The sequence below is a fragment of the Uloborus diversus genome, chromosome 5, assembly GCF_026930045.1.
Source record: "Uloborus diversus isolate 005 chromosome 5, Udiv.v.3.1, whole genome shotgun sequence".
NCBI classification, from domain to species: Eukaryota; Metazoa; Arthropoda; class Arachnida; order Araneae; family Uloboridae; genus Uloborus; species Uloborus diversus.
In genome coordinates, this window is record NC_072735.1 from 82,459,092 (window position 1) to 82,484,788 (window position 25,697).

The 25,697-nt window shown below is 31.8% G+C and overlaps 1 protein-coding gene across 2 annotated transcripts in view; it reads left to right on the forward strand.

Annotated features, from left to right (window-relative positions):
* Positions 1–25,697, forward strand: part of LOC129222322 (G patch domain-containing protein 11-like) — a 40,810-nt gene that overhangs the window by 9,591 nt on the left and 5,522 nt on the right. The window contains exons 2-4 of one of the 2 annotated variants that reach the window (XM_054856815.1): positions 5,802–5,874; positions 14,024–14,280; positions 22,046–22,305. In XM_054856815.1, coding sequence (XP_054712790.1) covers positions 5,804–5,874; positions 14,024–14,280; positions 22,046–22,305 — 588 coding nt within the window. In that variant the 5' untranslated portion in view covers positions 5,802–5,803. The remainder of the gene's footprint in view (positions 1–5,801; positions 5,875–14,023; positions 14,281–22,045; positions 22,306–25,697) is intronic. The other variant, XM_054856816.1, reaches the window with a different exon arrangement.

A 25,697-nucleotide genomic window follows, 5' to 3' on the forward strand; every position in this document is an offset into this window, starting at 1 on the left:
GTTTTCGTAACACCACGTAGTGTTTCCATCTCATTTATTGCCTCACTTGTGTTATTGATTGTTTTTAAGTGTTCATGTAATGCATGTTATTTGTCTAATTTTATGCAGCAGATCATCTGGTCCGGATCCTAACACTCATTCTTCTGGTTACCAGTCGAACGCTCTGCCGATCAAGCTATTGAGCTCTGTTGGTCACAGCAGAAGTTAAACTTATAAATTTAACTGAAAACCTCAGTTCGGTGCTTTAAAACAGGTTTTTTTTTTTAGAGAAAAAAACTTTTAGACCATGGGTCTATTTTTTGTCATTTAGACAGTAAATCAAAGAAATTGATCAAGAAATGAGGAAGATCTCGCGTAGGAACATAAAACAGGCTACAGAAATAATATATAAGGTATATAGTAGACAATTTTTAAAGTGTACAAAGTCGTGACCCTCACTACCCCCCCCCCCTCCTTGTATTCACCCCTTAATGTAATGCCCAAAAAATTTAAATACCTATTCCGAAAAATTAAATTTAACCAATGGATAGGGGCTTATTTCATTGAAAGTCCTAGGTGTGCGAACACTTTTGGGAGCCACTGTACATGTGATTTAAGAATTCCATTTTCTTTTTTTCCAACTATGTTCATCCCTTTAGCAGGTCTAAGATATTATGCTGGCTCGCATTGTTTCAAAGTTTTTTATGGAGGGAGGGGACAAGGGTATGAATTCAGTGCATTTTGAAGGAAAAAAGCATAAATATAGAAGGAAAAATGCACAATTTCATTATGTTTTGAAAATCCCCCCCCCCCTCTCCCCAGAGGAAAGACCTGACTTCTTGTATACTTGCTTGTACACAGAGTTGATGATATTAATCAGTTGGCATCAGTAAGTTCCCAAGTAACTTTGTAACAAATTGACATTTTTTCCTTTTTTTTTGCAGAGCATGTCATTAACTAGATTGTTTTAATAACAAAATATTAACTTCAGTAGGGGGAGAGGAGGCACGTTGATCCGTTTTTGTAACTTAAATTATGAGAGCAAAATGTTATTTAAGATATCACATGTTACTGCTGCTACATTAAGTAAAAACAACAATAAGGCAAGAAAAGTGGCAATTATTGCATACAAGTGTTTTAATGTTGCAATGAAGTCGTTTTCTATGTTAAAGACATCAGCTTAGGTGGAGGATCATCTAACAAAAACCATAAAGATTTTGTCAGTCGTTTGAAATGATTTGCAGATTTTGTGCATATATTCCTTTTCTCATTTTACTTTTAGCAAAAGTAAATTGTTTAATTACTTAAATTGACATTAGAGTTGTATTAAAATGTGTATAGAGGTCATATACAGTCAAATCCCGTTATAACGAACTTCAAGGGATCACAAATTTTGTTCGTTGTAATGGAATTTAGGCAATGAAACAGCAATTGACTAAAAATTCATTTTGTTGTATTAGTATTCGTTGAAACGGGATTTCACTGTAGTACAATTTACAATTTTTAAAGACAAAAAACTTATTTTTTTCAAAGAACACCGGCTTTTATTAATATTAAATTTCAATAAAAGCCATGAATTACCGTATTACTCCTTATTAGCTGGCATGCTGGAAAAAAATGAGGTTCACCTGCATGCTGGGAAATTCTAATTTTCCGGCATGCTGTATAATTCGGGGGTTTATTTTTAAAAAAAAGGAAACAAAGTTCCCTGCTTAGTTCCTATTTGAAAGCAAACCACATTCGGGGAAAAGAAAAAAAGTGAGCTGAATCGCTAGAAAATAGAGAATTAGCTCACTAAATCTGGCATTTGATGATCTACATCACATATTCTACAATTACATTATAGATAAAACTTGACTGGGAAAAATGTGCAGTGAAATCTTTCAAGTGAAAGAAGTAGCGTGACCTATCTTACATAGTCGATGAATATTAAAGGGATTTGCATGAAGTAACATTCCTGATGCATAATGGTTGCAATAAAAATGAGTTGTTTCACTTACAAAAAGAGAAGAAAGTGAAGCAAGGGGAATAATTTTTAAGAGTTTCTTTTAAGACTGAAAAATTTGCTTGTTTAGTCAAGAAAATAAATATTTAAAAAAGTTGAGGGATACAATTTATGTGTGTTTGTTATTATTGTGAGTCATTTGTTACAGATTTAGTTACATACCAATCGACTCAGAAGCAATCATTGTAATTTTAATTCATTTATTATATTTTAAAGAGATAATTTTAAATTATTTTCTGAAAGATAACTTTTTTTATCATTCAATAGCTATTGAAATTTGAATTATCAATGTTCTCGCAAAATATTTTAAAATGCAAAAATTTACAAAAAATGTTCGGTTTGTACTAGGTTTGCTTTTATAAAATTATTTGATATCTTTCAAACTTTTCTTCGGAATGAAAAAATAGTATTGTTAATTAATGTTTAACAAATTAAACTATTTGTTTATATTTGTAAAATAATATAGAATTCATGTTATTTTTTAAGTTCGAAACACATACTTATTGTATTAATTATGTTGTATATTTTTGTAACCTTGTTTATCCTGGCATACCAGAAAGGACCAGGTAGAGGCTACTGAAAATCTAGTGAACACAGAATTTTGCGGCATGCTAGCTAATGCAGTTTAATGCGGTAAATAAAAGTAATTAAATTTTTTTATTAAAATTTAATTTTAATAAAAGCTGGCCAACCTGGCTTTTTTTTAATGCCGGCTTTTTTGTTTTATTTTACTAATTTCTTAGTACAAAGTTTTTCAACTGCTTTTTTACACATAATATAAATATATAAATGGGCAATTCTCAAAAGGTGGGAGCAAACACAGACCTCAACTTTGAAGCTTCAACACCAAATAACTTTCATTTTAATTAACTCAAAAATTTTTGAGTTAAATTATAATACTGTATAGAGACAAGAATTGACATAAATTATGGAAAAAATGCTCTTTAAATGCCCTTAAAAAAATATTTTCTTTGCTAAAAGGCGCAATTTTGGACATACCAAAACGTTAACTGAGCAAATGTACCATTAAAGAAAATTTTTTTAAAATTATTTCCATACGTTTCAAAAAAAATTTAAAGGTATTAATCTTACACTGAATAATTTTTTGTTAATATTTTACACAAATAACAAAAGTAAAGACAGATTATTCACTTTGTAAACGATTTTAGAAAATAGTAAGTTTGAAATTTGATGCATGTCCAAAATTTACGATCTTTAAAATGCTATTTTTTGAGAACTAAGTATATGATGTTTTCATTTTAAAGGTGTTTATCGAGCCTCGGAATCAATTTTTACTTGTTTAAAAGTGTTTTCATAAGCTTTTATGCAGTATCTAAAGAAAAATAATTTTTTTTAAACGTACATGTGAGATGTCCAAATGGCGTTACGATCTTGACGCCGATAATTCTGCCCATTTATTCATAATTTTTGATGATCTACTGTCTTCTAACCTCAATAAAAAATGTTATTATAATGTTATCTTCTTTAATCCATTGGTATTCTGCATAATTAATATGTTACACATTGAACAATACATAAATTACAGTAGAAACATGGCTGCTTATGATCGAACCGAAAGCCATTTTGCGCTAAAATCGCCAAGCAAACCTCCGTTAGCGACAACACAGTATACGATAAGCTAAAGGTTACCAGAGGGGAATTCCAATTTGACAAATGTAGTTTATCGTCAGCTGTACCAGTTTTGGCGACTTTATCACCTGCGCTAGCAATTTTTTTTTTCCTCTTTTATTATTTTAGAATTCTTTTTCTCTTCTTTCTTTTGGAAACATAATTTAACGGTCTCCAAATAGAAATACGAATTTCTTTCTTCAATAATTTTTTTAGACATCATTTTAATTCTTATGACATTAGAAAAAAAATATTCATTATTAAAACTAGAGACGTACCGAGCAGCACTTTCGCCGAGTACCGAGTACTCGGCCTTTTACTACTCGACCGAGTTACCGAGTACTCAGCCTTTCACTACTCGGCCGAGTTACCAAGTACCAATTATGTTTTATGAAGAACCACCGACACACATGTGATGAATTTTGAACTTATTGGAATAGTAGTATAGAACTCCTTGTCCATATAATAGTTTTTAAAACTAAATTCCTGCTAAAATTCAATTTACGCATTATATAAACAATTTTGTTTGTGTCAAAAATTTTACAAAAAAATTATTTTAAAAATTAAAAATAAATAAATAAAAGGTATCATTAATCAAGTTGGAATTAAAACAAATTTATACCAATCAATTATAATTTTAGTCCGCAAAACATAAATAATTTTAATGCAACAAATGTGCAGGAACACTGCAGACATGTGTTTCTGCCCCCCCCCCCCCCCCCCCCCGTTACAAGGAACGTCTTTTTCAGTGCGTAACATGTGAGCTAAAGAATGTTTTGACATTCGACAAAAAAATCCGACTTTTGTCGGATGCCTTTAAATCCACGAGCTTCCATGTGGTGCATTGAAAAAGGAATTCCTTGCAATGCCAAAACACATGTCTGCAGTGTTCCTGCACTGTGCTTTTAACGTTGTTTTATTTCCTTTTATTTTTTAAGCAAAGGTATTTTTATAATTTTTTATAATTAATTTTTGTTTGTAACAAAAATCCATTTTTAACATAAAAATTCCATATTTTTTATACTTTTTTTTGCATAATTTTACATAAATAATTTTTATCAACTTTGGGGACATTAAAATAAAGATTTATTCCATTGAAGCATTACAAACTTCATTTTTCTCAAAATTTAAAATTTGACTTATAAATTTTAATTGTAAATGTTTGCAGAATATAATGTTTGCTCTTTTTTCTATAAATTTTAGTATCTGCCTTGGACAATATTCAATTTTTTGCAACTACTCGGTATTGGCCGAGTATCTGATCAGAATTTGGCCGAGTACCGAGTACTCGGCAAATTGGCCGAGTACCGAGTAGTTACCGAGTACTCGGTACGTCTCTAATTAAAACTGATGTCACTTTTTATAATTGTATTATTTTTAACTTGAAGCTTTTTTTTTTAACTTTGCATCAATTTCTTCAAAATCATTCCAAAACTTTATTAAATGTAAGGAGCAGCATGTATAGCCATTCAAGTATTTCATTAATATCCTCTTTATTATTAAATTGCAAAATTTAAAAAGTAGTAAATTAAATTTTCATTGGAAAAGTTAAAAATCAGATTAACAATTGTCAAAAATGGTGAAACTTACGTTATGATGATGTCCAAAATCCGTTACCTACAGGAAAACAATGTCCAAAATCTGTTACCTACAGATTGCTGATTTAATTTGCTAATTAACAATTTTTACAAATACCTGCTGTCTTTTCATGTTCATATATTGTGTTCTAGGTATGCATACTATAGAATAAAATCAAAATTGATGTCAAATTCGAAAATTTTTGAAATTGCTCAAAGTTAACTTTTTTGTTCCCACCTTTTGAGAACTGCCCAAATATGTTGTACGTTCTAAAAAGTTTGACCTCAAATGGATTTCAAAACACACACACACAAAATAATAATAATAATAATTGAATAGAATATAAGATTTTTTTTTCTAAAGGCTATTTCTGTAATTTTGGTTTGCACTAAAAAGTATGAAATAAGACAAGTATATGATTTCTTGGTTACAACTATTGAGAAGAAATGGATAGGGAGAAAGGGCAACCCTATTAGCCTGAAGCAGCAACAGTTCCAAGTCACTTGGGCAGCAATTTCGAATTGACCGCAGCTGTTAAAAAAGGTTTTCATTAGCTGAAGCCTTGAACTTTATAAAAAATTAACTGATTAGGGAAAATTTATATTTTTAGCAATGGTACACAATTGTTGTATCAGAACTTGTGAAGCAAAAGCCAGTCCAGGATCTGCAATCACTTTTCACAGGTATGTACGACAGTTTCCTATTTCTTTAATAAATAAACATTAACAAACTGATGCACTCAACAAGTACATATTCTACAGTTGCCTATCTTTTTAAAAAAATTTCTACTGATTTCATCTGTAAGTGAAATGAAATATTGTATATCATGAGTGCAAATAACTTATTACATCTCTTATAAGTTGCATTTTTTTTACTCAGTTAGTAAATATTTTTACGGCTCCCAAGTATTTTGTGCACATTTGCGTTGTTGGCAAGAAACCTTCTCGCCAAGCTCCTGCAAACAGTGGATGTGTTCAAAACAAATTTTGGATTCGAGAGTAAAGATTTGGTTCCTTTATGATTTAATTTAAAATCTAATATACATGCATATGAAATAATTTCAGAACATAAATTACAAGACTTAAGAAAAATATATTTGTTCATGCCGTCAACTTAAGGAATTAACATCAAAATACATGAAAAATGCATAGTTAAATTATATTTTGAAATCTGGAGGGGGGGTGCAATTGACTCCCCTGATTGCCCAAATGTTGGGCCTGAAATTCTCTCCTAAATTTATTTACAACTGGAGAAAAGCACCTGGCGTTGCCTGAGTCAGTAATAACAATGAAATACTCGCTCACAGCATTTGATCTCTAATATTTTCAGAAAAAATGCTAACTCTAACTGTTAAAACAAGTTTCCAAATTATAATAAAAATTAATTTATGCAGACAATGATTTTAAAAATTGGGTAATTGAATTGTTCTACTTTGTTTTCTTCTTACTAGGTAAATTTTTTCTTTTTTCAATAATATAACTCTTTGAAAGCAGATGATATTTTTATATTCTCTTATTGATGCAGCATATCTCTTAGATAATAAACTGATGAATTTTATCTACATGAGCACAAAAGATCTCATTCACCCCGCCTTCTAGGTACAAACCCTCAAAAGAAGCATAGCACAGAAAAATCAAGCCAAAATACCTGGGTGTTGCCTGGGTCAGTAATATTTATGAAAAACATTAGCTACTTTCATTTGTTGTTTTTTTCAACTGAAAGAACTCAAAATACACTGCTTAGATGCCCCAAAGCAGAATACTACTAAATTTGCGACGTACTTCGCAGAATCGATACCTGAAATGCAGAACAATTCTGTTCAAATGTGAGAAGAGAACTGCGACAAATTTTCTGCAGGAATTCTACAAATTTCTGTGAAATTTCTGCAGATTTCCTGCAAATATCTTCTAGCTCAAGATAAAATTTTGCACAAGTTCTGCAGATTTCTTTTAATTAGAAGAAAATCTAAAATTCTCAGAAATTACAATAATTTGGCGTAAAACTCATGAAAAATGGTGAATTCGATAAGTCATCTGCAGGAGCTTTATATTTACTTTGATCGTTAAGAAATCTGCAGAATTAGTGCAAAATTCTATCTTCAGTTGAAGATATTTTTAGAAAATCAGAAGTTTCTGCAGATTTTCTGCAGAAATTTCATATTCTAAATCTGAAATATAACTATGTGTGAATCCTTAATCTATGGAGCCATTATGTAAGCTGTTCGTTTAGAGTCCGCTTGTGCAGATTCTGATGAAGATAATGATGAGAAACCGTACCACCTCCAATTAATCAGGGCAAGTGTCAGATTTTGTGAATATTTTTCTGTAGTATGTGGAAAATTCTGAAAGCATGGATTAGTGGAATTGTATTTACAAACTTAATAAGGTTTTAATATATGGAAAAAAATGTAAGCAGTCAAAAATAACTTTTTTCACAGTATCTCATTGAAATTTATAATCAAAAAGATACTCTTTGTAGTACTAATAATTAATTTTATCCAAACAATAGAGGTTATCATATCTATTATGCACTATTGCTGAAAAAAAAAAAAACTTTCTTGAGATGGCTGGGAAAGGAATTTTTGATAACTCAAACGACCGATTATTCGAAGGTTTTAGGGGCCCCCTGGGAGTTTGAGCTATCAAGAGTTAACTGTGTTATAATTATTAATTTAAAAACCATAAAAAATAAAAAAACAAAGCATTCTAATTAGGAAAACAATAATGTAGTAAATGGCTAATTTGATTTATTTTTATCTACAATTTTGCATAAATGTATAATTAATTTATTTCCTGGAAAAATCTTTACTAATAATATAAAGCTGAAGAATTTTTTTGTTTGAACACGCTAATCTCAGGAACTACTGGTTCAAATTAAAAAATTATTTTTGTGTTGAATAGTACTTTTATTGAGGAAGGCTATAGGCTAAATAACAGTATGCTATGACTAATAGGAGGGGAGCAGCAATAAATTGAAATTAAATCAATAATAATCATGATGCAATTTTTTGTTGCATCAATAGCTCAAACTTTTGTTGCCTGAATAGATCAGTGGCTGCGCAGTGGCTTAACCCACTGTGGGTTAAGCGCTTGGCCTCGGGTTCAAACCCGTCTGGCGGGAAAATTTTCAGCATTTATTACCTATCTCGTTTAAAAATTAATTAGTTTATAAATCAAGGGTTTTAAATAATTTGTTATTGAAAAAAAAAAATTTCCATTTTCTTGTTTAACTGAAAACGCCGATGTGGAAAAAGGTGTGTAATTTTTTACTATATATGTATCATATGTATATAACATAGTGTGCTATTCTTAAAATAGTTTTTTTAATACATTGTCATCTTATTAATGAGGGTGGATCATTCCATGTCAAATCAACACAATTTGGAACAATTTTAGTACGCTCCGTCACAGATCTGGATGAAGCTTGGTACATGGAAGGATTTGACCTAGTTATGAATGAAAATGCTGAAATTTTTTTTTTCTCTTTATTCAAAAATTTATGAGGAGAAAAAAAAATCTCAATTAATGATTTAATTAAATCATTAATAACTTTTGATTTAATTAAATTTAATTACATTTTAAAATAAACATTTTTTGATTTTATTAAGTTGCACATCAAATTAAAGTAGATTTAAAAAGCTTTGAAAACAAGACCAATTTTAAGCTTGTATCTTCTATAGATTGAGATTCTGAGAAAATGAGGATTAACGTCTCAAAGTGTAGTACAGTGAAACCTCTATGAACGACCACCTCTATACAGCGACCACCTCTATTAACGACCAATTTTCCATGGCACCGATTTTCCCCCGTATATACCTAATGTTAAAATACCTCTGAGAAAGACCATCGAAACCTCTCACAACGACCGGCATATCGAAAACTTCAGCTGTAACTAATGCTAGGAATTTTTCGTTAGAAACCAAAAAAGAGAGAGACAACAAATGAAAAGAATAGAACATTTAGTTTACACACATATCAGTCTTCTCTTGTTAACAAAAGTGGAAAGAAATCAGAATAAGGGATTAAAATCTATTCTCCTGTGGTTTCAAACACGTTCCTTTCTTGTCTTCTCCTGTTCTAAACCTCAAAAATGTCACAAAAAGGAGGGCGTAGTTTTTCGGACCCTTGGAAAGTTAAAAGGTTGCACAGGTATATCACCAGTCAAGTCAGGCGTGCGTCCCCCATTGAGGAAGGGTGATAAGAATAGAAGTTCTCAAAGGATTGCTTCTTGGAATTTCTTGGTTACTACGGGAGAGGGGGGTTGAAACGGTCCAATCCTAGGTCATTAGAGTGAACAAAATCTATAGCTCATTCGAATAGCTAAAGGATTGGTTTCAGTGTTGCATTTTGGATCTGCATTTGATCAACACCTCAGTAAAAATGTCGAAAAAGCGAGTTTATCTCACGATCGAGAAACGTATTGATGTTATACATTTAAACATGAGAAGGGAAAATCGGAAAGAAAATTAGTGGAAATCTTTAGCTGTGGTAAAACTCAGATCAACAAAATTATTAAAGAAAAGGCAACTCTTCTAAAAGAATTGGAAAATTTTAAATCGCGTGGTGCAAAGCGATTAGATCAAGAAAAATTTGGTAACATAAACGAAGTTTTGTTTGAGTGGTTCAAAACCGCTAGACTGAAAAAAATCCCCATAACTGGTTCCTTATTAAAAGAAAAAGCTAAAGAAATTGCCGATGCATTGGGAGTTGAGGACTTCTCAGCAAGCAATTGATGGCTGGAAAAATTCCGTTCTCGTCATAACGTAGTTTTTCGTGCCTTATGCGGGGAAACCGCCGATATTGACGAATCTCTCTGTGAGGACTGGATGACAAGGTTACCGCTACTTCTAGCAGGTTATGATGACAAGGATATTTTAAACATGGACGAAACTGGCCTTTTTTTTTCGAGCTCTTCCCAATAAAAGTTTGGTGTTAAAATATGAAAATTCAAAAGGTGGAAAATTGCCGATAGAAAGACTTACTGTTGCCTTCTGTGTCAGTGCCACGGGAGTAAAGGAAAAGCCTTTGGTGATATGGAAGTCTGCAAAACCACGGTGTTTTAAGGGTAAAGACTTGAACAACCTAGGCGTGACATACAAAGCTAATAAAAAGGCTTGGATGTCGAGTTTAATTTTTGAAGAATGGCTGAAAAACTTGGACCAGAAAATGGCAAGTCAAGGGAGAAACATTGTTTTAGTCCTTGATAACGCAATCTGTCACTCTCGTGACCTAAATTTAAAAAATGTAAAAGTAGTTTTCTTGCCACCTAACACGACTGGAAGACTTCAACCCCTAGATAAAGAGATTATCAAATGTTTCAAGATGGAGTATAGGAAATTAGTTCTAAGGTTTATAATTTCCCGTCTGGACGACTCTCTAACATCATCGGAACTTATCAAAAAAATTACTATACATGATGCTGTGCAATGGATTAAACAGGCGTGGAAAGAAGTGAGCTCAGACACTATCAAGAATTGTTTTGCTTCTTGTGGTATGACGAACTCAGAAATTGAAAGAAACATTCCTGAAGTTGTCGAAGATAGTGTCGAAGATGAACTTATGCAACTCTCGACGATTTGTGAAATGGAATATGATCCAAAAGCCGCAGAATATGAAGATAATATTCAATGCTATGACGACTTAGACGGAAATTGGGAAGAACGCCTGATAGAAAGTTTCGCAAATCCTGGTAAGTTCATTTTTGATAATTTTATTAAGCAAATAATAATCGAGTACATTTGGGTAAAAAAATATTTTTGCCTTTCAGACACTCAATCAGATTCCGATGAGGAAAATGAAGGTGATGAAAACACGGGGTTGACGAATGCTGTACGACCAAGGCTGTCAGCTCAACAAACTCTAACAGAGATAGATAATCTTATGTTGCACTCAGATTGCACTAATGATGAGGACATTAATAATTTATTTTTAAAGCTAAAAGCTAAGTTAGAATCTAAAGTTGTTTCAGAGAAAACTAAAAGCCTGAAGCAGGCAAATCTCTTTACATATTTTAACGCTGCTAAATAGTGTTTAAATGTAAAAATCATGTAAAAAGTATATTTTACATTAAAAATTAAAAAAAAAAAAGTTTCTTTGTTTAAACATTCTTATTCTTTTGTTTTTGATTACCCTGCAGGAAGACCATGAATAATTTCCATAGGTGCTATATTACCTTTGCATGTTAAAAAATGACCTAATGACCTCTAAGAGCGACCAACCTCCATTAACGACCACTTTTTTCAGGAACGGAGAGTGGTCGCTCCTGAGAGGTTTCACTGTATTTTTTAGTGAACATTTGAAAAATTAATAATTAATAACTTTTGAATGAGGTGAAAGATTTTTTTTTCAGCATTTTCGTTCATAACTATGTTAAATCTCTTCATATTCCAAGTTTCATCCAATTCTGTGGCAATCTGTCCCAAATATTGTATTGATTTGACATGAAATGACCCGGGTGAAACCGCAGGGCACAGCTAAAGAAAATAAATAAAGGAAAGTATAAATTGTTTCTCAATATTATTACTGAGCAAGGCAATGCTGGGTATGGTTGCTAGTATTTGATAAAATTATAAACAGTATGGTGAAGACTTTCATCCCTGTAGCATCACTCACAGCCAAAGTTCCCATACTGTACTTGTCTAAACATTGCTTGCTAGTGTATATGAATAACTACTCCACAACCTTTTCATTTATTTTCATTCTAAATATTAAAGTTCATGAAGTATAATGGCACCTAAGCACCTTGTTTCATCGAAAGTTTTTTGAAGAAGGAAAGAAAAAGAGAAAGTTTCTGGCAATTTAGGAAAAGGTTAAAAATTCTCAATTCCCAATGTTTTGACAACTAAAAAGAGCGTCAAAGGTAGCACAACAATTAGGTTTGAGTGAATCTCTAAACGAGTGAAAAGTTCAGAACTTTGCTTCAATATTGAAGCTTGCCACAATATCGAGGTAGTATCTCAGCAAAATGCAAACAGTACGGAAATGGAAGCTGCTTTTGTATTGTGAATTAAAGAGACCAGGACGAGGGGTGTTACAATAGATAAAAACATTATGGAACGAAAGTAAAACAATTACAACCTGATTGTGTGCAGCATTAATCATTATCATCTTCATTTTTTAAGTTATAAATGCAATTACTGCATCTACACTATCATAGTGTCCCATCTATCTCTCTCATGAATCATTGATTTTAAAAAATTAAAAATTCAGTTTTTTTGAAAAAAACGGTAATTAGTTAAAAAATAGTTTAAAACAGTTTGAGTGATATTTACAAATGTCTAAAATAATCAGGTATCTCTATATATTTAAAAAAAATTAAGATCAAAGTAATTGTGAAAGGAAGTCTGTAGCAGGCGGGCATCTAGGAGACTCCATAGCACCTACAGCCTTGAAATTTTGTACAAAATTACTTCGAGCCCCGGTTTGCACGTGGGTTTTTATTTTTTAAATTTTCATTTAGCTTTTTTTAAATTAATTTTTTTAACTCAAATTTAATGTAAATTGCCTATTAAAGATTTTCCTCACTCCTTAACATTCTATGTCATTTGAAAGAGATTTTGTTTCTGCATCAAATAAAGCTTTTCCTAATTTTCTCAATTTATTAGAAAAGCAGATGTAAGTGTTTCTATTATAGCGAAAAGTCCGAGGCTGAACTCAAGTCAAGCCTGGAGATAAAGAGCAAAATATATTGCTAGAGAACACAAATTTGAAAGCGACTTTTCAAGCATACAAAAAGGCCGTTTTGCTATGGCCTTAGAACTGAAATTTGGTACAAGTTAGTGTTGTGGACCCTGGGAGAGAAGTGCTCTTTAAAGCATTTCTTTAAAACAATTTTGGTATACGTATTTTTGTTAAGTTCTTTTTATCTTTGGGTTGGAGTGGAATTTTAATATTTTTCTATGTTTATTGAGTGTTCTACCAAAACAGAAAGGGAAGTGTGATTTTTTTTTTTTTTTTGTCCTATAATTGTGACGCGTATTGCAACTGATTCTTCCTAACAGGCACTTAAATCTTCTCTAACCAAATAAGATTGCGAAGCAATCTTAGGGGATTGGTGAGCGGCAGGGGGCAAGCCCCTTAGTGTTTGTAAAAATAGCATTCATAGCCTTTTTACAACGCAAAATTTTGACTTACGCGAAAGATCTTGGAGTGCTTCCCTCGCATAAGTAAAGTTTCTACTGTAGTTGAAACCTTATTTTTAGATCTTCCCTACTTACTGCTTTAGATCAACACTACTGATTAATTTTTAGATCAACACTACTAGTTGAAACTTGATTTTTAAATCTACACTACTTACGCGTATAACCGAGTGACCAGACCAGTTTTGTTGCAAAACATCACCATCCTCTATATATGTAACCAAGCTTGATTTGTTTCAGTTCATCTATTTGCACAAATCGGTTGCATATGTTTATGGACCGTTTGCCATAGTAAGAAATATTTTTTAGCCCTTTACATATTTTTGATATCATTTTGAGTTATAGTTTAAATGTATGTATTATTTATTTTTTAAAGGTATTGCATACACCAGTGACGTTTTTTTTACCTATTTTTCGAATTATCTACGAAATTCACTTATCCACGTTACCATTCCATCATATTCCGTGGATAATCGGGAGTTAGCATATTAGCTTTTGCGTGAATTACATAATTTCATTAAAATATTTTTATATAAATTACAGTGAAAGCATTGAAATTTAACTATGCATTAGTTATTCTGTGCAAAATTAATTTTCATTTTAAACAATTTGACATTTTTTTGAAATTTCATTATAACTTATAATTGTGTTTTATTTATCTATTTATTATCAATAATATTGCTTTTTCTTTGCAGTTTTCCGAAAGATGAATGTCGAAGGAAGCAGTGGATGTCCCTAATTCCTGGCAAAGCTATAAAAGTTACTGATCACACTAAAATTTGCTCAAAACACTTTTCGCCTGAATTCTTCGATCGTGAAAAATTTGGTGGCACATGGCTTAAAAAAGATGCAGTGCCCACTATATTCAATATTCCAAAAACAGGGAGGACAGGAAAAATTGAAAGAGAAGTCCTGGTTAGAGAAACACCAGAGTTGCTCTCAAACAATAAAGGTAAATGATGCTAAACCTTTTACTAAATGACTTTAACAGTACTGAAGTCAGTTGTAAAAACAGAGAAAATTTGTTACATTTTTAAAGATTACTGAAAACTTTTGTACTGCATAACCTGACACTAGCATAAAAAATATTTTAAACACTTCTAAAGGTTCTTTTTAAAAACACTATTTCTAAGTTTTTTCTGCAAAAAAAGTTTTGTTGTTTGATGATTTTTACATAAATATTATTGAAAACTAATATTATTAACTGATGTAAATATATTTAGATAAATTGATGTCTTATATTCTGTATTTACAGTATAAACACATTATTTAATTAGGTTGTTAATATATATCAGACTCCGAAGAGTTCCTATTTTTCCTACTTTTTTCCTCCTTTTTTTAGCTCTCTCCTTATTTTCCTACTTTTTCCTTTTTTTCCTACTTTTTCTTTCTTTAGTATAGCACTTCTAATTGTGCATTGATTCTTATTTTTACAAAGCCGCACCGATAATTTTTTGCATGTTTTGATTTTGAAAAGTAAAAGGAACAAACGGATCCTTAGCTTTTCATTGAGTGATTACAGAAATTTCTGGAAGGAACGCCGTGCCGCGGCGTTTGTGTGTTTAAAAGTTAAATTTTCGTAAGTGACTTTTTTGCCGTTGCGGCGTTTTTGATCGACTTTTCTTTTTATCACCCTGACTTCAGTCCTACTGTATTAACGAAACTATGAAAAAATAGATACTGGCACATTCTGATGCAATTATATATTATTTACCCATCAATTAGAAGCTTTAATTAAAGTAAACGGCCGACTGTTCAAAAAATGCGGGAAAAACCGAATTTCCTATTCGCCAATTTTTTGTATGATTACAAGTGAAATGGAGCTCTATTTAAACAGAAAGGCAATGAAAACCTTAAAAGGAACATAAGGAAGCAAAAAATGAAAAACTTGTACAATGTACATATTTTATTGATGTTAGTACAAAATAAAAGCGACAGGTAACAGAAATTCACAAAAACGAACCACTTCAAAAATAATCGCGGAAACTTTTTTCGTACATAAATATGATTATTGTTCATTCTAAATCATAAACATGATTATAAAATGAATAAAATTTCATTTTCTTTCCTTGCAAAGAGTGTATTTGCAAAAAAAAAAGCGGCAAAACCTGAATGGACAAAACGTTTCTGATTTTTGGAGAAAAATCGGAAATCAATTTAAATGCAATATTTTGTTTTTATTTCTTCACATTTTTACAAGTTGGGGGATAGAGCTACAAACTAATATGTATTTTTTTTTTGAGCAATCACGATTGCTTATTGTTCTCACTTGACCGTTTTTGGCGTCCATGCCTTTTTCAGCTTGGACCATGCCTGCAGCACCACCGTCCACCGGCGGCGGCACGGCTGGTCCTGAGCACTGTCCCCCGAAATCCACTTTTGCTAGGCGGTGGCGTCCATGTCCCACACACACGAACGCCTACACACACACACACGAACGCCTACACACACACACACGAACACCTACACACACACACACGAACGCCTACACACACACACGAACGCCTACACACACACACATGAACGCCTACACACACACACACGAACGCCTACACACACACACACACACGAACGCTGTAGAATATATTACCGCTAATAGCGTTTATAACTTACATCCACCATGAAAATAACTATTTCCGTCTGTTGAGATCAGAAGACACTTATTTAAAAGCAAATCTTTTATTGAAGATATTATAACATACATGAATTTCATATCTACGATCTTTGTTGCTAACCAAATTAACGGCATAACCTTCGAAAGCAAAAAAAATCTTGTTTCCTTAACTTATAAGGACAGAACATTTGCATAATTCAGTTCACGGTTTGCAGTGATACTTTTCACTTTAAAAATATAAAAGAAAATTTGCAAATGTGCTCTCAAAATGTACGTACGAAAAACAATCAAATTTAAAAAATTCTAACAATCGGCCCCATCGGGCGTACATTCATTCTTTCTTAGTTCAAAAATAATATTTACAATATACTGAAGTTTTTCCTTCGATAAAGGGTTTGTTAAGAAATCTGCTAAATTATTTTTACTACTGATATAACTTAAACTAAATAAGTTTTCTTTGATCAGATCTCTTATGAATTGATATTTTTTATCTATATGCTTAGTTTTAACATTTTCTGGTGAATTTTTAGAAAAATATATAGCAGATTGATTGTCACAAAATTGTATAGGAATATTTAAGTTTTTAACGACATTAATTTCTTTTAATACTCTCAAAAACCATACAAGTTCTTTAACACTTTCTGTTAGAGATACAAATTCAGATTCCATTGAACTAAGAGCGATTGATTTCTGTTTATTCGATTTCCAGTTAAATGGAATACCGGCAAAATAAATAATATGCCCACTTGTAGAATACCTAATCGTTAACTTATAACCCCAGTTTGCATCAGAATACGCAATTAAACTAGAATTGTTAACATTTGACAAATTAATTTTTAAACTTTTAGTATTAAACACATAATTCATGATATCTACAGTAACAGTCCGTTGTTTAAATAAATAACCATTGCAAAATTGAGACATGACATTTACTGCAAAAGAAATATCTGGTCTGCTTCTCGCAGCTAGAAATGATAAACACCCAATTAAAGTTCTATACGGGTATTTTTTCATTACATCATTTTCCACAATTTCTTTCTCGTTAACCCTTTGAGGTAATTCAACACTGTTTTTGAAAGGTAAATTAACATGATTTCTTGGCAAATCTTTAAATTTTTCCATTAGTTTATTTATATAAGTTTCTTGATGCAAATAAACTTTATTGCCAATCTTTTCAAAATTTACACCCAGTAGAAATTTAATTTCCCCCAAATGTACGATGTCAAACTTACTTTTTAGTAATGCTATAATTTCATCAATTTTACTTTTACTTTTTCCAAATAATATTAAATCATCTATGTAAACCAACAAAACTATTTCATCTTTAAGTTTATAAGTACAATTACACCATTTCATTTTTTCAAACCCAAGTTTGAGTAAATTAGAGTCTAACTCCAAATTCCATTGTCTTCCGCTTTGATGAAGCCCATACAGTGCTTTATTAAGCAACCAAACCTTATGTTCTTCACCTTTAACTTCATGTCCAACAGGTTGGGTCATGTATACCTTCTCATTTAGACTTCCATACAAATAGGCAGATTTTATGTCTAAATGTACATGAGACCAACATAGCACGGATACAAATAAAATGAAAAACAATCGAACAATTGAAAAACAAATGACTGGCGAGAACACCAAATTGTAATCAATGTTTGCCCGCTGTTTCCAACCAAGAGCCACTAATCTTGCACGGAATTTTTTAATTTTATTCTTATCATCCCTTTTTATGCTATATACCCAACGGTTTCCTATGATTCTAGAATTTTTGGGGGGTTCAACTAAAGTAAATACTTTTCTTTCTTTGAATATTTTTAATTCTTCATTCATCGCTCGATCGCATTCAAGTTTTTCTGGAACATTTTGACTTTCCTGGAAGGTTCTAGGTAATTCTACGTTATTTACTTCGTCCTAAAATAAAGCGAAATCTATTTCATCACAAGTAAAATTATTTTCGCTCTCCGAATTAGACTCGTCACTATTTTTATTTTCTGACTCCGGTGTTTGATCATTTTTCGGCTTAAACAAAAATGCATCAGGTTTAAATTCGATTTGTTGCTCCTCACAATATTCTTTTACTTTTTTTAAAGATCTTAACCTAGGTTTTCCCTCAGGTGGATAGTAATAGACGTCAACTCTATTGCTCTTTTTTCGCGGTCGTTCTTTTCTTTCCCACTCAGAAATGTTTAAAGGTTTTAGTTTTCTATCAGCGTCAGATTTTTGTTCCTCAATAATTTCATGTTTCTCTTCAATCGGCCAATTTAGCGTACCAATTTTAAAGTTTGCGTACTCATTTTTACGACCTTCACCGAAAAAACTTTCTACCCCGTTTTTACGCTCGTCTATACTAACATGAATAGTTTCTTCTATAGTTTTTTCTTTTGGTAACCAAATTCTATACCCTTTTCTATTTGTTGCATATCCAACAAGTATGCCAATTTTAGCTCTGTCGTTTAATTTATGCCTTTTAACTTTAGGAATATGTACATATGCTAGCGATCCAAATAATCTGAAATGTTGTACTGAAGGTTTATGACCACTCCAAATTTCAATTGGTGCTTTACCTTTTGTAAGTTTATGCTCACAACGATTGTAAATGTGAACGAAAGTATGGAGGGCTTCAGCCCAAAACCTTTCTTGCAATCCACTTTCATGCAATAACGCTCTAACTCCATCTAAAGCTGTACGGTTAAATCTTTCTGCTACGCCTACTTGTTGAGGTGTATAAATAGAAGATCATTCAATTTTTATCCCACATTCATTTAGAAATTTTTCGAATTGCTTATGGCAAAACTCTAAGCCATTATCAGTTCTAACTGAGTTTAATTTACAATTTAATGTACGTTCAGATCTGGCTAGATAGGATTTAAAACAATCAAATACTTCACTTTTGTTTTTTATCGTAAATACATCTACTTTTCTAGAATAGTCGTCTATTATCGATAAAAAATACAAACTACCTCCCAGCGAACGAACTGGAGCGGGACCCCACAAATCCATATAACATTTATCCAACACATTATTAGTTAATGTTCCATAATTTCTGTTTAAAGAAACTCTAGTAGCTTTAGCAATTTTACAAGTCACACAAGAATCGAAATTTCCCGTTACGTTTTCAATACCTTTGACACTATTGTTAACACTCATATTTTTTAGTAAATTAGCATTAACATGACCAAATCTTTTATGCAGATCATTTATGTTAATGGAAACATTATATGCATTCACATTAAATATTTCAGATTTCCTATAGTTAGGTATACCGTAAATAACATACAATTTCCCTACTCTATGAGCTGTTAAGAAATATTCATCATCTTTAGTAAAAATTCTCATTTTATTATTACACCAAATTATTTTGTACCCTCTTAAATCAATATTTGCACCTCCAATAAAATTCCTACACATATTAGATGTATAATAAACATTTTAAGGAATTAATTTCACAAAATGTCCATTATCTTTTACATAAAACACTATATCACCTATGCCCTTTATTTCACTAGTGCAATTTTTATCCCCAATTAAAACTTCACGTTTAGATACAGGATAAATGAATTCAAACCATCCTTTGTTGTTGCAAAAATTTCCTGTTGCTGCACTGTCTATCAAAAATTCCCCGAGTTCTATCGTATCTTCATTACTTGAGACTGACGAATTCTGCACTTCCATATGTTCCGTGTAAAAAATGCGGCTGTCTGGTTGAGACGATTTACTTTTGACATCCTGTTTTCTTCTGTTCTTGAAATAACAGTTTTTAGATAAATAATTGTTCTTTCCACAAAATGTGCACGGCCCCAGAAGATTTTGTTTGCCTCAGCTTGCTTCCAATGTTAACGCTTGAGAACTGACTTTTCTTCCATTTAGGGGTTGTATTCAAGTTCGAACAGTCTTCCAATTTGGAAATGTGTGCGTTATCTACGGGTAGATATCCCTCGTCTTTCATCTTTAACTGAATTCTTCCCGATTCGCTTATTAACTGCTTTTCCACATTGTTGTAATTGAATTCATTATCATCCAGGCGATATAATATTTGAACAAGGTTTTCAAACTCTTTGGGTAGTCTTCTAATTAACTGAAATGTTACTAACAGTTCAGGTATTTCAAATCCAGCATCTTTGATTTGAAGTTGCTTTTCCTTTACTCTTTGGCAGAAGATTCCAACTGTTTCTTCATCTGGATAATATCTCAGTTCATAAAATTCATCGATTAAAGTTGCTATACGAGCACGGGAACAAGATTCGAAGTTTTCCTTTAAAATAGTCCAAGCTTCTTTTCCATCTTCGGTACACTGAATCAATTTTAAATATTGCCGTTCAACACTTGTGTAAATTGTTGTGTAAGCTCTGGCTTTCCTCTGCTCGAAATTTCTTATCAGTGCTTCCGGGGATGTTTCTGCTGGTTGTTTTGGTTCCCCGACGATGAATTCCCAACATCCTCTGTCAATTAGAACAACTTTTACATCACACTTCCATGAACTATAGTTGAACGCACTCAGCTTTGGAAAGTTGATACTACTGTAATTTTCTTCTAGGCTGTTCTCCATTCTTTTCTGATATGTCAAGTCCAACAATATGACGAAAAGTCTATAATTATTTATCAGGGTTTTTAAGGCCCCATAACCAATGTAGAATATATTACCGCTAATAGCGTTTATAATTTACATCCACCATGAAAATAACAATTTCCGTCTGTTGTGATCAGAAGACACTTATTTAAAAGCAAATCTTTTATTGAAGATATTATAACATACATGAATTTCATATCTACGATCTTTGTTGCGTACCAAATTAACGGCATAACCTTCGAAAGCAAAAAAATCTTGTTTCCTTAACTTATAAGGACAGAACATTTGCATAATTCAGTTCACGGTTTGCAGTGATACTTTTCACTTTAAAAATATATAAGAAAATTTGCAAATGTGATTTCAAAATGTATGTACGAAAAACAATCAAATTAAAAAAATTCTAACAAACGCCTACACACACGAACACCTACACGTACACAACACTCACTCACACACATGCATACATACACTTACGCACCCATGCACCCACACACATGCGCCTACACAAACACACACGCTCGTGATTACGAAAAACATAATTTGAATTCAAGATGCCAAAAATTCAAATTAATTTTTTTCTTTTTAATGGGTATTTTCTACTCTGATATATCATCAATATCGAGGAGTTGCTCATCATTATGTGCTGTGTTTGTAGCAATGCGACATTTCTGAACATTTAAAATTTTTTTGACAGACTCTTACTCTTCTCGGGGTACGGCAACTATACCGATGCGGCGTATCTACTGTAAGTTATTGTACTTAGTGCGCCTGATCAAAGGGAGGGGGAGAAAAAGATATATGCAGGCAGTGATGCCAGGTGCTCCCCCCTCACTCTCAATTTCGTGAACAATTTCCGAATGAATATTTTTGTTGTATGGTGAGGACTGAGATAAACTACATGCCTTCCCTTTTATGCACAGAGAAACATTAGTAACTGATTTTTGTCTTCAGTTACCATGCATGGATGTTTCCTTTTATTTTCGTGACAAAAATTTTGGAACAAGAAGGAGGTAAAAATCATCAAATCATTAAAACAATATTCGTTTTTATTGCTTGATTAAAATTAAAACTGGCTCATCACTTAGATTCCCCCCCCCCCCGGAGGTGGCTAGCGAAGGATGAAAATAGAATGCAAATTTTATCCTCAAACAACAAAAACCGCACCAACTTGTATAGCTAAGCATTAATTTTCCAAAGCCAGGGAGGGGAGAAATTGACCCCCATAAACGACGTGCCTGAAGTAAAAATGTATGTTGAAGGCTAAAAATACATAACATTGTACAAACCCTTTAGTTGACTTATTTCGTTATTTATTTAGTTAAATTATTTTTTCCTACTTTTTCCCCTCAAAAAACCACTTCGGAGTCTGTATATATATATATATCAAATTTTTGAAACTAGCTGATTTGTTTATTTTTGATACTTTATCTCTCGTCACTTATAATTCTGAAATAAAAGTTGCTGTTTGTCAAGCTGTGAATGAAAGAATTATTGCAAAATATTTGACTCTATTAAATTTTAATGTTGCTCTTTTTTCAGCTGATGAACGAAAACACTACTTAGGAGACTTTAAAGAGTGTGACATGGAGTCTCCAACCAAGGCAAAAAAGTTTTTTACAATTGCAACATTGCACGAAAAAAAACGTGCCAGAATGATCAGGACATTGAAGCAAAAAAGCAAACGATTGCAGGAGCGAGTTTGCTCTTTGGAAGAGAGTTTGAAGACAATGCAAAAAAAGGCTTTAGTAATTACTCAGTCAGCAAGTGATATACAAGATATAGAGGCAAGTGATATAGAGGTAAGATTTGTCACCCCCCGCCCTTCACTGCTTATCACTTTTTAAATCAGAAAATACTTAACTGGAGTGTACTACATGTACTGAAGATTTATTGACGCCTGATCTGTTTCATGATTTAGAATGGACAGCACTAAATGTTGAAGAAGTAAAAAAAAACTTTCCTGGCCCAAATCTACAGCTAATGAAATTGAAGAAAAAATTGAACAAAAAAACAAACCAAAAAAAAAAAACTAATTATGAGATTTATTTACGTTACAAATGTACACTGCTGGCCTCCTTTGGGAGGGGGAGGAGGCTACAGGTTTTGTTGCAGGGGGGTGGGGCAAAATTTATAGATCTGAGCCTGATCCTTTCATAACTGGCAGTTGATGCTTCAGCTACAGCTGACAGGTTCACTTACTTATTGTTCATTAATTATATCCTCATTTAAATTTTACAAAAGGTACCACTCATAACTAGACATTGCTATAAAACTATTGGGTGTTTTTTTTAAACTGAGAAATGATTCCAGCTTTTCTAAATACAGTAAACTCCCGATTATCCATGGAATAGGGTGGCACAGTAATTGCGGATAAGCAAAACCCGCGGATAATTCGAATAATAGGTAAAAAACAATGCTTAGTGTGTGCAATAAATAAAAAATATTAATGACACTCACGCATTCATTTAAATTATAACTAAAAACATTGCTACATTGCATCTACTAACATTGAATGAAAAAAATAACTGTAAAATCTAAAAGCGAACAACATCACAATCATAGCAAACAGTCTTGAGCAAAGAAGAGACCGAGGGGACATGATTCAGTTGTTTAAATTTATTAAAATGAAAGATGTTACGGGACTGAAGTTTAGCACTGAAAACAGGACAAGGGGTCATTGTTTTAAGCTATTTAAATCTCAGGCTAACATGGATATTAGGAAAAATTATTATTTTAGCAGGGTAGTGGAACCTTGGAATAGCTTACCAGAAGAAGTGGTAATGAGCAAGGGAGTATAGTTTTAAGAGGGCCATTGATCTTCACTGGGGATTGTAAATTGACTAGGATCATAGGATCAGCCTAGCTGGGCCCAGAGCCTGTTGCTGGTCGTCACTTTTGTATTTGTATAAGTTTCAAAAAAAAAAAAAAATGAGAAAGGACCCACGGATAATCCGAGCTCTGATAATCGGGAGTTTACTGTAGCTGGAATTAATTGATAAAAAATTCAAGTCAATTTTTTTTCTTTATAATTTGATTTGTAAAATTTTGTAGATGAATAGGGGAGACTAGGGATACATGATCCCATAGCCAAGAATGTACCCAAATCATTAAGTAGAAATTTGAAACCTGACAATTATATTTAAGTTATACTTGTAAATAAAAACTGGCAACATTTTGTTTTTTTCATCCATTTTGTTTCAACTCAAGAAATGATCGTCTAAATGTGGCAAGGGAGACTTTTTTTAAGGAAAACATTCCGAAGTTTCCATTATCCATTAAATACAACTTAAAAAAAACTCCGAAGTGTAATGTTAAAGTATAGACAGTCTTTAATATTTGAGACATATTTTTGGTCAATTGCCACTGATTGTTAATAATAGAACAAGTATGTTTGTAAAAATCGCATATTAGGTATACTTGATACCTTCATTTAGAGGGATATGTGATCCCAGGGATCAAGTATCTTTATGACAATATAAACACAATGAAAACAATATAAAAGTTGTTTACTTAGTTGACTTTAACCATTCAAAACCATGTTAACATAATAAAATTAATCATAGTTTGAGTGATAGATTTAAACAATCACTACTGTAAATATGCTAAACAATTGAAATATCAGTTAGCACTTGTAACCCACATAACACCTCAAACATCTGAACATAAACTAACTCTACTGGTAAATTATGTTCTGATCTGCCAAATGAGCTTGAACAAGTTGAAATAGATGTCAAATTTTTGTTTGAAAGAAAAAATAAATGATTTTACTATAGTTAGATTTACAACAAAAAAGTAAGTTGCCCATTATGTTGACCCATTAGCGGATAGAATGCAAAGTTGGATTTCTAGAGTTTGAAATAAGTTTTCTGAAGCGAAAAGGTGATATATTTAATCAATCTATTTTTCCTGAAAAATTGACAAAATGTGTTAAGCTGCACACATCCAGTTGGTTGAGCAGAACTTTAAGAACTACAACAAACAAATTGTTTGCATTTGACTTTTCAGGTTTTGAAAACATATAAGCTAGGCTTTCTTTTTTATAAGTACACTGATACTTACATTTTTCTTCCCTCTTTTTAAAAATTAATTCAAATGATGAAACTCTTAATTTTATTATTGCAAGACAAGAAGCAAATAAATGGTTTTCGTGCTTGTCATCCTATTTTTTTTATTTGTTGTAATTTTAGCTTCATTACGCTACTTTAAAAAATTGTTTGTTTCATTTATGAAATATAGTATTGTTCACAACTGTATTGGATAAATAAATAACTGATCAAAAGTATCATAAGTTCATGAAAGTTGTGTACATTTTTTTTTTTTTTTTTAGGAAATGTCTTGGTAAATTTGAAACTATGTTATTTTGTATTCACATTATTATAATCTAATAAATAAAATTAGAAATTGTGTTTTTTTTAGGAACATTATGTAGAAAACTAAAATCCATAAATAAATTGCTGATCTAATGAAAAGTCTATGTATTTTCTCAGTGGGATCAAATATCCCCCTTGAAACGGATCATGTATCCCTAGATGTGGGGATACATGATCCCTTTTTGAAATTTTTGAAAAAAATTATTTTACCAAAAAACTATCTGTTTCATTTCAACTAAAAAACATGCTGTCAGATATAGGAAAAAATTACCTTCCTTTACATACTTTTAAAAAAAAACTGATAATTTGCAGCAGAGAAAAAAATTGAAAACTAAAGTGTGGATCAAGTATCCCCAGTCTCCCCTACCAGTACCTTCTACTCTGTGGTGATGAACTTTTTTTACTTAATTTAATTTGAAATAGAATACTGATGGTTTTGAAATAAAGGCAGCAAAATGTACATTTATCCACAGTACTTTTTTTTTTCAAACTTGAAAATGAAAATATCAAAAGTATCATAGATACATCAACTCAATGTATTTTTATTTAATATTCTACATATTATTTCTTTAAATGTACTTTTAATAATATTTTTAAATCAGTGTTTAAAGGTACATGAATGGTTTTTTCATTGAAACAAATTAATTTTACATTTAAAAAATTCATTTAAATCAGTGTTTCAAAATTGAGTTGATTTAAACAGCAATTTTATCACCTGTGCTAAATCGCTGCACACCAACTAAAAATGTCATTTTAGGTTTGAATTCACTTTTATTTTCAGCAAATGTTTAGTGTTTCCTGTTCATAGTTTTTTTTTTTTT